The following is a 12,562-nucleotide window of genomic DNA, read 5'->3' on the forward strand; positions in this document are numbered from 1 at the left end:
ACATGCACATGCAGTACTACTTTGATTCAAAGCCACCTTCTCATACAGTTAGCGACCTACTCTTGTCACATTGTAACCACAACCGATTTTTATCAACTGACAAAATGGTTTGCGCACCGAGTAAAATTGATGTTGAAGCTTGGGTTCAAGCCAACTTGGATTCCTACATCTACGAAGGGGACGCCACTTTCCTCGCGGGTCCGACGGAACGGACACAAGCAGTATGGAGCCGATGTATGGAATTGCTGAAGGAAGAGCTCGAAAAGGGAGGCACTCTCGATGTGGACACCAAAACAGTGAGCGGAATCAACGAATTTGCTCCTGGATACATCATCAAGGAGAAGGATTTGATTGTTGGGCTCCAAACTGACTATCCACTGAAACGAGCCTGCAAGCCAGCAGGTGGGGCTCGTATGGTTGCAGCCTCCTGTGAGGCTTATGGATACCAAATGGATCCCCAGATGGACATGATCTTCACAAAGTATCGCAAGACGCATAATGCAGGCGTTTTCGATGCTTATACTGATGCCATGCGGGCTGCTCGTAGCAATCACATTCTCACTGGGTTGCCTGATGCTTATGGAAGAGGCCGCATTATTGGTGACTATCGACGCGTCGCTTTGTACGGCGTCGACCAGCTGATCGCCTCAAAGAATGCGGACAAGAAAAGCCTTGAGGATGAAATGACGGAAGAGGTGATCCGGCTCCGCGAAGAGATCTCCGAACAAGTACGCGCTCTTGGAGAGTTGAAGGAGATGGCGAAGACCTACGGGTTCGATATCTCAAAACCAGCGACTTCAGCTCAGGAAGCAATTCAGTGGACATATTTTGCGTATCTGGGTATGTTTCTGAGTAGAGAAATCTGTCCATATGTTTTGTTTGATAACGCTTTCTTCTGGCAGGCGCAATCAAGGCGCAGGATGGAGCCGCCATGTCTTTGGGTCGGGTTGATTCCTTTTTTTGATATTTTTTTATTTCCCGCGACATCAAAAATGGCGTCCTGACTGAAGAACGCGCTCAAGAACTGATCGATGATTTCGTTGTGAAACTTCGACTCGTTCGCCATCTCCGTACTCCTGCATTCGAAGAGCTCTTTAGTGGAAATCCTACCTGGGTCACCGCAACTATGGGAGGAATCGCACCCTCTGGAAAGCCCCTCGTCACCAAGACGTCTTTCCGTCTTCTGAATACGTTGATTAATTTGGGACCTGCTCCAGAACCAAATATGACCGTTCTCTGGTCCGTCAAGCTCCCTGAAGGATTCAAGGAAATTCTGCTCTCGCGTTTTCAATTAAAAACGTCTGCAATCCAATACGAGAACGACGACGTCATGCGGCCTGTGTTCGGCTCAGATTATTCAATCGCTTGCTGCGTTTTCAGCGATGACGATTGGAAAGCAAATGCAGTTCTTTGGCGCCCCGCTGCAATTTACCAAAATTGCTTTCTCTATGTGCTCAACGACGGTATTCTATTAAAATAGATAATGAGAAGCAATTGACTTCTGTTTCAGGTCGCGATGAAATTACCGGTAAGCAGGTCGGACCGAAAGATGTGTTTCTTCCCTTCCCTGATGGACCTCTCGAGTTTCGATATGATCAAGGAAAGATATTTGAAGGCAATGGATTGGATGGCGAAAACTCTACGCCAACACGATGAATGTTATCCATTTCATGCACGACAAGTATAACTATGAACGTCTCGAGATGGCTCTCCATGACACTCACACCCACCGATTCATGGCGTACGGAACAGCCGGAATTTCTGTTCTTGCGGATTCATTGTCCGCGATCAAAACATGCCAAGGTGACACCAGTTCGCGATGAGCGTGGAATTACAACTGATTTCAAAATCGACGGCGATTTCCCCAAATATGGAAATGATGACGACCGCGTTGACGAATTCGCAAAATGGGCGACGCACGAGTTTTATTACGCGTCTCCGAACCCACAAGACTTACCGTAACGCCGAGCCAACTCTTTCAGTCTTGACAATCACGTCGAATGTCGTTTACGGCAAAAGCAACAGGTTCGACACCGTGCGGACGAAAAGCTGGGAGAGCCGTTTGCTCCTGGTGCCAATCCGATGCACGCGGCAGAGACTCGTCGGGTGCCTTTGCGTCTTTGAATTCCGTCGCCAAGATCGACTACGCAGATTTGCAAGGACGGAATCAGCAATACATTCTCACTTGTTCCAGGAACTCTTGGAAAAAAGCCAGCCAACCCAAGAGACAAACCTGACGGCAATGATAGATGGCTACTTTTTCTCAAAATGCTCATCATTTGAATGTCAACGTTCTTCATCGCGAGACACTTCTGGATGCGGTCGACCACCCAGAAAAAAATATCCTCAATTGACCATTCGTGTTTCTGGATACGCTGTTCTTTTCAACCGTTTGACTCCATCCCAACAGAAGGAAGTGATCGCCCGGACGTTCCATGAGCGAATGTAAATAGTTGACAAACGAATCGGAGCTCGCGAACTCTTACGTTGCCGAGTTTCATGTATCTTTCGTGCGACTTTTTTTTTTATGTTCGTTGCTTGTCTCTCGATGAAATTCCAATTTTTCTTAGTTTTTCTCAATTTTTATCAGCAGTGGAAATTCTTGTATGAGTAAACGAGTTATTTTTTCATTCGATCTTTCTACACCGTCCAGAAGAGAAAAGAAAAGAAGTCGCACCGCCCATTGGCTGCAGAAGAAGACGTTTTAATGGCTTGCTTGTGCAGTTTAGACTCACAGCAAGTGAATCGAATGATCGTCCAACAGGCTTCCCTGCAGCTAATCGTTCCTTCTTCTGGAATGGGAGACTATCGACATGTGACTGATTTCAAACTTACCGGTCTCGAAGACTGTTCGATGTCTTTCCCATAGAGCATCGCAAGAACAACGAATTGTTGGGTGAAATTGATTACACCCACACCCCTGTATGCATATTTGCACGCGTGCGTCTTATGAGACTTATCTCACTTTGTCATTTCTCTGGCACTTTTTTGTCAATGGGTGATGCTCTGTTGATGGGTGCTTACATCGACAATTAAGAGTTCTGACCATAACAGGGATATCAACGTGCGCTTCATCTGATTCACCTAGATCCATGGGTGGGAACATAATCAAAGTGAATGCATTGGCAGTGAGGCATTCGACAACGGATCTACAACACGCATTAATCCATCTTCTGTTCTCAGCAAGCGCTTACTCTCTTCGTGGTTGTCTCAAACCACGCATGTTTCTCGATATCTGAAACAGCGTTGCAGCAGATCGAAGGCTGATGCTTCTGTACCTGTGGGTGCAAAGACAGAGAGACGACGGCCCCAATAGCCTTGCAGTCCATGTCAGTATCAAGGTTTCTCCAGTGAACAAATATGGGGGTTCTTTTTGGCTTCTTCGGCCAGTTGCTTTAGCGCCTCATATTCACGTTCTGGGAGAGGAACCCCACCATCTGAATTTCCTACTAAATTAAAATACTCCTCATAAGCCTGAATATGTCGCGAGCCCTCTGCATTGATAGAAACATGGTCAGCGTTCCCGGCTGAGATCAGATCAGCGCATTTCTCGTTTGACATAGAATAGGGCCAGTGAGCTGTTTCTGATTCCAGAGGACCTATTCAGAACCCTCACGTGCTGACTATGAGCAACCCAGTAGTCCCCTCATTGTACTTTAACAGGGTCGAGCAGCGCTTAATGGTAGTCCCCCCTCGTTGTACTCTTCACGTGCCAAAAATAGACAACTGTAACTGGGAAAATATTTTGTTGTAGAGGGCTTTATCATACACCTCTAACAACGGATCCAATTCTCTTTTGTGTCGAAAAAATGAAATCCTCACTCCTCCTTTTTGTGTTTTTCTGCCATTGCTGATAGTAAGAAAACATCTAACACTCTGGCATCTTCATAATCACAGTGATGTAGTGACTGCTTCAGGCAGATTACCTTTCGTGGGAGCCAAATGTTCAACGATTTCCTTATTATCAGAAGACGTGGAAGCGGCGGGAGAGAAGGAGGAACGATGGAATACCCACAGCCAGTTCTTCAGGAATCATTAGCCTACAAGGAACCAAGAAATGATGAGCGAGAAGAGGGCATAATCGCCTCGTCCCTGTGCATCTTGCAGACAACCCTGTCCACTTCTGCTTATGGACACGATACCACGCATCTTTATTGCAAGAGGCATGGCAGCCACCGCGACGAAAAAACATCAGTGCAATCATTTCTTTTAATATCTTTTGAAATTAATTGGAGACGGTAGAACGCTTCCAATTAAAGCAAAAGGTTGATGGGTTTGGCTACTTGCAATGACAATCAAGCATTTAGCCTAACGTCCTTCCCCACCAGAGAAGAATGACCACGGATGTCTGTTCCGTGGAACCTGAGTCTATAGTTGAAGTTCCTGCCGTTACCCACAGCTGTATTCCTTCACTCGCTTGACATCGGGATACAACTCGTATCATCGCTGACGCCATTGTTGTTGTGACAATCATGATAATTGCAGAATGGGCCTCGCTCAGTGTGGCAATCAAAGTCCTCCCCTAGACATGAGAAATTCAACGAGGCGCAACTTTTTGGATGAGACCTTTGCCGTCTGACGCAGCATGATTGGCGCCAGAGACTTTCAATACGTAATTGCAGGATGGGCCTCGCTCAGTGTGGTTAGGACAACAAACTCATTCGGCTTTCATAACGACTGTTATGATTCACACGATCATTTTTAGCCAAGGAATCTTCAGAGCACAAATGTCCCGTTGCGTCGTGCGGAAGTCCGACAATTTCCATCTCTAAAGAAGAGCAATCATCACCAGACCAAAGGAATTACCACTTCCGTTCTAATCCAGTACATCGTTCTATCTCACAGTTCGAGTCCGTCTCTGAAAGCTCTAGTTCTAGCTTGTTCAAAACCGAGAAATTCCCGCCAAAGTGATTCAGTTAATACCCGTTCATAAAGTTGAACTGATAAACAAGAAATTGAGAAAATTGAGATACCTTAATGGATCATGGACTCTCAAGAAATTTATCCATGTCTACTTGACCTGCGGAAGCTCCGAAAGTTATTGTTCAGCTGAACTGGCCAGAATGGAGGTGTTAGAAGACAGATTTAAGGATTATGACATTGAGGGGGGACTAGGGTGATTTAGAAATTACGTGGAACGACGAGGCTTTAGAAAATGAGAAGTTCTTGATTAATGTCACTGCGGGCTTCCACAACAGAGATTGGATGGCTTTTGTCGCTTAAGTCAAAGATCACTGCCTCACTTATGGATTCCCATTGTCCAATTATTTGCTCTGTTACCTCTCTGGATCATCATACAACCACAAAATAGCGAGTCAGTATCAAGGGTTTCTTCCCCAAATGAGGTTTCACTAGCTTGCGAGAACAATTGGGACCCATGTTTTACAAGGCTCAAAATATGGATCCGGTATATGTTGCTGCGAAAGTCCGGAAAGGAAAGTTTTGGATGTGACAAATCACCTTGTCCTTGACCCCACAGCTTCAACTCTTCGCTCAAAAAAACGGTCTAGTCCCGCTTCTCACACGTTACACCCCCACTCCATCCACATCAACAGCCATTGCCACAGTAGCTTCCTCTTTTTTTTCACCAAACACATGATTTTGTCCATCAGCTCCAATTCATCGAATTCGCTAATCAAACCGAAGAGGACGTGTGGATGCGTGTCATCGATTAGAGTAAGACACACAGAGACATGATCAATGAGCTTACTGGTATGACGTACAGGTACATTTCTGTCGAACAAAGGTGGGAAATCCAGAGCTATTTTGTAATGAATCATTTAATGAAGATCATCGATTTCTACGAATCTCTCGACAACAAGAACATCAGATGGGCCGTTTTTGCGTTTCCGTCAGTTGACTTTGCCCCAGAGGAACCTCCGAAGCTCAGCAAATTATGTTGCATGGAACTTACCTTTGGACTCGACTTCAAAATTTTCCGAGTTTCGTAACACTGACAGCACTCCATTTCCCTTTGACGTTTCTGGGTGGGGTATGCGGGGCATCAAACTCTCAAATGCCAAAGAGCGCTCTGCTCAGAAGACCATTTCAACAGTCAGCACGTTCATGAAAGTTCACACTGATAGTCCTGGTGTGTGGCGCGGTGTAAGAGACCATAACATCTTCTTCCAGAAGTCTTCTTCCAGCTCGAATTCAGCCTCAACACGTCGCCCCGGCGGGTGGGAATTTGGAAAGACCCCAGCCCCTCCCGAAATGTTGATCAGACAAAAGGAACCAAAGAAAATCTTCGAGATCATTCTCTCTCTCTTTACTCCGCCAAAGTTTGAAGCGCTATATGAAGGACTCCCCATCTACCAAGATGCACAAGAGCAAATTGGATAGAGGACCTGCTTACGGAAACCAATACGACCAAAAACTTAAAAAAATATTGACGGTGGAAACCAGACGAAAGCTTCCTCGAGGGATCAGTTACTGATGCTAACGTTCAACGACTTCCATCGTTTTTATTCACAGCAACAAACCTTCAATACGACGAACGGCCCAACTATACTGCAAATATTGTAACGATGGACGGGAGATCACCATCGAGAGAAATGGGTCTTAATTTATCCTGCGATCGTAGGACTTCCATCGTTTTATTCACAGCAACAAACCTTCAATACGACGAACGGCCCAACTATACTGCAAATTGTAACGATGGACGGGAGATCACCATCGAGAGAAAATGGGTCTTAATTTATCCTGCGATCGTAGGAATCCAATGGTATGGACCTCCCGGAGAATGGCTATCAATGTTGCAAACTGGTTTTTTGCATTCGGGACCATTTGGAATTAACAAGGAAGTTCGGAGACCGAAAGTTAGAACTTTCGGAGGACTTCAAGTGAAAAAGGCAGCTCACATCAAAGTCTTGTGCATTTTGATTGCCAAGATCCAAGACGTTCTAAAGACAAACATTTTAACCATTGGGCTGAGTTATTCATGGGTATGTGAACAAGAAAGACAAACAGAGGAAGGATAGAGAAAAGAAGCTCGCAAAGAAGGCCAGATATCGGGACACTTCCAGAGACCGCACAAACTCGGAGTAGTAAGTGTGCTCATATATTGGTTGAAAAATTCACCGGCACCCCACCAGACTCCCTCTTCTCCTTCACAGTGTTCCTATTAACTCCTCAACAACAATTATCCTTCTTCGCACCTTCAGCAGTGGACCGCCTCTATATTCAACAATGTTGGCGCCCCACATGGTGACAATCGGGCCTTACCCCGACCTGCTGAAGATGCCGGGATTTTCAAGCATTCCTCGCCGAGAGCGACAACAAACCTGGTTTTCCCTGAAGATGCCGGGATTGGCCCACTTCCCAGACCAACTTTGGAATCCGCGATCAAAGTCCAACAATACGAAGACATACCGGATATCAGGATTATCCACTCCACAGAGCAAGTTCGCCTCGACTCGGATAATAACACAGTATTGCCGCGCGCGTGGACCTCCAGCCAGCCGGAAGTGACGATAGCCTTTCCGATGGAAAGACCATATGACTTTATTCAGAGGGTCATGGTCTGGTTGGCTAACACTCTCACGCCCATGGAACCAAGCCAAGGATCTTAGCAGATTGAACGTAGGAAGCCTAGTTCAGAACAACACGGAAATTGACCTGGTGCCATTGGCACCCGCCTCGGAATGCAGCTTCACGGGATCATACAACAGCATAGCTGAACAAGGTGAAGGTATACAATGAATAGAGCGGTCCGGTTAATGTCCAACTGGATACACCAATGTTTCATCTATGGAATACCCATCAAGACTTGAGCGGTGTGGTTCAAACGACAGGATATATTCTTTGATATTGTATTGCGGTCGGGAACCAATAGATGAAAGAACTGGTATGGGGACCAGAACAACGGGAGGCAAGATGGGTAGGGCAGTGCTGTATGACAAAGACGAGAACAACCCACATCTACTGCTAATCTCATTCCACAGTAGAACTTTGATTCAACTTCAACTTCCACCTGGCATAAAACTAGGGATCTGTGGTCACAATTGAATCGGACTGAGCGGAACTGGTCGACGATGGAGAAGGAGGGGTTCGTCATCATCTGGGCCTGGGAGGCGTGTGGACCCTTACTTCCGGGGGCGCGAAGCGGACGTCTTGTGCGACCACAAGAATCTCTAATGGATGATGAGCAAGAGGACGGGCAAAATCGCAAGATGGTGCAGCCGCTTGTCAGAATAATACAACGTGCCTTCTCTCTTACTAAATCGCAAGGACGCTCTGAAAAGCGATCGAGCGAAAAAACAGTGAAGAACGTCGTGGCGGACTTTCTAAGCCGTTACGTTGAAGACGACCCGTTCGTGAAGGACTCCATGGTTTTCTATTTCGTTGTCGGCCGGACGTAAATCTCCCCCTCCTTGGATAGTTTATGGCGATCCAGCACGGGCATTGTCCCTATGAAATAGGGATCACGGTTAACACCCTGGAGAGCCTTGATAGGATGGTCTTCTTCATTACTCAGCAGTTTCAGTTTCAGCCCTTCGGAATCCGGTCTTCGGTTCTTCGCACCCATCACAAGGTCATGGTCCTCTCGGAGATCCAAGCAGAACAAGTGTCGGGATTTGTCCTGAATTGGACGGAGTCACACTCCACCAGGCTGCAAAACAATTGGCACAATGGTCACTATTGACGGTCTTCAACAGTGGGAGTCAAATCCACAGGCCCTATCAGAAGGAAGAAGAGAAGACTGGAGGAGGCTGAGGAAGAACCTGAACAAAGGAGGAAGCTCAGTCTCTAATAACGACCTCTTAAAGACCATCCTACCTCTCCAACAACTTGTGTTTAATCCCGGCTGGTGGAAGTGCTGGCGACAACCGACCCGACAATTGCGCAGGGCATGGTTCGTTGTCCCGGTGAGTCAGTTTTCTGTTTCGAGGTTTCATTCATTGCTCATGTTTTTAGGCTTCACAACTTGATGGGATTCATAACATTGCGCAACATGCTTTGTGTTGAACCGCACAATCCGAGGTTGTTACGGCCAGACAATCCACCCATTATTCAACAATGAAGGATCAACAATCCAAGTGCCATCTTCCGTGGTGAAGGGATGGACCCTCTCTTCACCACTCTTGTGGTTTTCCGAATTATTTCTCTGACAAGTCGCCATCCGCCCCGCCACCCGCTAGCCACCGATTACCGAGATCACTCTCTCAATTGCTCGCACTTTCGTTACGGGTGAGATGTCCTAGTCGCTCCGTATTAATTTGATTCCATAATTTTCCAACTGCTGATTCATCGCCGTCTTTCCTTATTAATATGCAAGGGGAAAGAACCGAGTTCTGGAAATTAGGTTTTCAAGAACGATATTAAGAACTCGAGACCGGGGAGCATTCCCGTTTTCCTCGTCTTACCAGCCTGCCGTGTTTATACGTGGACGCGCCACGTTTATGCACCCATGAATTGGGGTGCCGTCCTTGTCCCTCGCCGTATTTCTCTTGTACGGCTATTTTTGCCGTCGCCTTATATCGTCTCAACTTTTGTGTTTACTCTTGTGAGAGAGGCATTCCTCTAATTGTCCTCTCAGTTCTTTTCACATTGAGTTGTAAATCACGTCTTGAATTTCTTTTCATTTGTTTTAATAAATAAGATTAAATCATCGTCTAATAGCTTGATCCTTTCTTCTGTTGATCCCCACAATCCATTGGTGATGTTTCCGGCTATCACTCCATGTTGTGGCTTTATGTGTTGGCTGAAGACCCTCAGCATCTTCTTTTGTGGGCACCTCCTGCGCCTCCAATAGTTTTCTGTCGGCGTTTTCCCCCATTTTCAGCCTCTTCGGCCTTTTATTATGTTGAGGAGTCAAGTGGACATAGTAGTCCCTGAAGTAATCCCTCACTGTTTTCTTGTCAAATTTTCAATCCCCTTGCATCCCTTGTAGTTTGAAAGGAAAAAAGAAGAAAAAAGAAGAAAAAGATAAAGAAGATAGAATGGAAATTGAATAGAGAGAAATTTTCTCTATCACAACCATAGGCCTGGTGACTCAAGGTTTCACTTCCTTCCTCGTTCCTCGTCTCCAATAGTACGAGTCAGATCCAATCAATGACTCCGGGCCAATCGTTGTTTCAAAATCAACAAATGTTAGAGAGAGAAGCGCAACATCGGAGAGGGAATACAAATTTTGGTTGTTCAAGAGAAATGGCATTCTATTTGCGGATCCAATCGTTGTTCAGAAGTTCTTTAATAAATCGATGGTCAACAAATTTTTTATTCGAAGATGTTCTGGGGAAGAGGAGAATTAAGGCCCTTCGGTCGATATACACTACCGCAACATATGGCAGTCATGGTTGGCTCTATTGCTGCAGGGTGTCGCTTTCTGTCTGGTTTCCCAACAACTGTTCCTTTCTTCCTTCACCGCACGGATTGCAATTCGGGTATCCGTCCCTCTACAAGTGAATGCCTCAATAACCGACGTACTCAAAGACAGAACTCTTGCGAAATGCAACAAAGGTGGTATGATTCACAGCTCCGTCCATTCACGTGCCCGAAATTGAGAAGGTCACCTAGGCGGAATGATCAAGGGGACGTCACCCCATAGAACAGCCCGTCGATCCTATTGCCCCTCATCAGCCACTTTTACAACTTTGACTCGACTGAAACGATACAATCTTCGATTTGATTTTCGGGGTAAAACGGAGATTTTCCGGCACTGCAGTGAAATCCCAGAGCTACATCGCATCCGGTTCGAGGAGGATTGTGAATATTCACTCTGTCGACTCGTGACTAAAATCCGCAACCATGCAACACACGGCATTGGCGAAAACCGATAATCGACCTCACTTGATGGTGGCCCGAGCTCCGTGGCCTCCGGCAAGTAATTAAGGACAGTGGTGGTGAAATTCCTGAGGAGATGGTGGACATAGAGCACAACAAAATTATTGTCCCAGCTGGAGCATTCCTCGACGGGTCAACGCTTTGGTCTTTACAACCCATCACTACGTTGAATCGAACTACCAGACGATCTTGTATCTTCGGCTTATGGGGGAGGAAGGGGCTAGCAGGACGAAGGAACATAAGATAGTCTAGGGGATCAGGAAATCAGAATGCCCCCGATCCAACATCAGTCCTTCAAGTGACCCAACGACGCTAACCACTCTCCGAAGTCCACAAGCCAACCGCCACGTTCAACTGTGACGACGAGCCGTCATCGTACCAACCAACCCGCATGCCTTCGATCCATCCAGTGCTCCGGCGGTGGTCCAAATTGTTACAGCTGGTGGAAGTTCACCATCGATTTCTGCAGGTCTTAACCCTGCTGTCGACCCGGCCATTTTGGGATGTCTTTTCTTCCAGTACTCTCGTCAGAAGACTCTCCCGCCGCAAACTTGTTTCGAAACAAGAAAATTTGTTTCTACAGAAACTTTCTTTTACGAGCAGAAGCCCCCGCATGTCACGATAAAGCCATCATCAGCCAGTCGATGAAAAGACTCTAGAGGATTGGGTTGATGTGGTGGCTGGTCAGATAAACAGGGCTCGTGTGTGTTTCTAACTACAGAGGACGAGGAGGCAGATCGCCGCGATCGTCGCATGACAATTTTACCAACTTTGAACGACAGCCTCGTCCCTTAACGCTCCGAGAAATCGAGCAGATTACAAGACGAACACGACATGCAGACTCAAGATGAAGATGAAGATGAAATTTCGTCGTATGAAGCAATTTCGAGTCATTAAAGGGCGTCACACCATTGAGCGAATTGTCGATCCAATTTCCCCACTGGTTTCAGGGAACATTGTTTTGAATCCCCCCAACCACTGCACCCTTCACTGGTCGATGCCCGAGCATATTAAGCTGGCCAGAAAACGAGGCCCAATTCGAAGAGGAAGAACAAGACAACTCCCATTGAGTGGACGGAACAGCACGACCAGGCAGTTAAAATTGCAATCACCCAACTACAATCAGCAATCCTAACGCTCCCCCTGGAAACAGACAACTTCAGACTCGAAACGGGGCGCATCAAAAACACGGCAATCGCTTGAGTTGTCAGCGCGCATGGAGAATGGTTTGCCTGTCGAATTTGCATCAATGGCAGTTTGCACTCTGCAGAAATATGCAAAAAAATACAAATTGAGGTCTGCTAGATTGTCCCAGAAATCCGCAATCACACGATGGGAATACCTCGTGGTATCGGAGAAAGTCGCGAGTCGACACTCTTGGCTCAGGTGGCCGAAATGTCAGCTGCAAAACGAACAATGAGTGGAGATGCCTTGCTGCGAATGGGGAAAATGATGAACGAAATCCGCAACCTCAGGATCAAAGACAACGGCGGTGAAATTGACAATGACCTGGATTAGTTAGAAACATTCCTCCACCATCAACACGCTGGTTTCGAAACCGCTCCACCACCTTGGATCACGCCTGCAATGCCCGACGACGTTGTATCTCCGGGTTATGCGGGAGGAGAGTGTAGCCTTGTTTCATGTAATGTGGGAAGCGTGCGCCACACAGGCTTGCACTTAGCACCCAAAGAAGTAATCATGTCTTCGGCGAAGTGGCATCCGGTCAAGGCTCGGAGCGTTTCAATTTTTGATTGGGACTGGGGACTTCGCGAAA

At 46.6% G+C, this 12,562-nt stretch overlaps 1 protein-coding gene across 1 annotated transcript; it reads left to right on the plus strand.

Moving 5' to 3' along the window:
• Positions 1-104: 104 nt before the first annotated feature.
• On the plus strand, positions 105-2,449 carry LOC129617182 (formate acetyltransferase-like). Its single transcript, XM_055532555.1, is given in 16 exon segments — positions 105-840; positions 903-1,375; positions 1,377-1,418; positions 1,420-1,443; positions 1,445-1,463; positions 1,511-1,615; positions 1,618-1,790; positions 1,792-1,917; positions 1,919-2,020; positions 2,022-2,051; positions 2,053-2,088; positions 2,091-2,150; positions 2,152-2,225; positions 2,227-2,257; positions 2,259-2,336; positions 2,339-2,449. Coding segments are annotated over 16 exon segments (2,220 nt in total).
• Positions 2,450-12,562: the final 10,113 nt, after the last annotated feature.

Source organism: Condylostylus longicornis, unplaced genomic scaffold, assembly GCF_029603195.1.
Source record: "Condylostylus longicornis isolate FDR11 unplaced genomic scaffold, ASM2960319v2 ptg000439l, whole genome shotgun sequence".
Classification (NCBI taxonomy): domain Eukaryota; kingdom Metazoa; phylum Arthropoda; class Insecta; order Diptera; family Dolichopodidae; genus Condylostylus; species Condylostylus longicornis.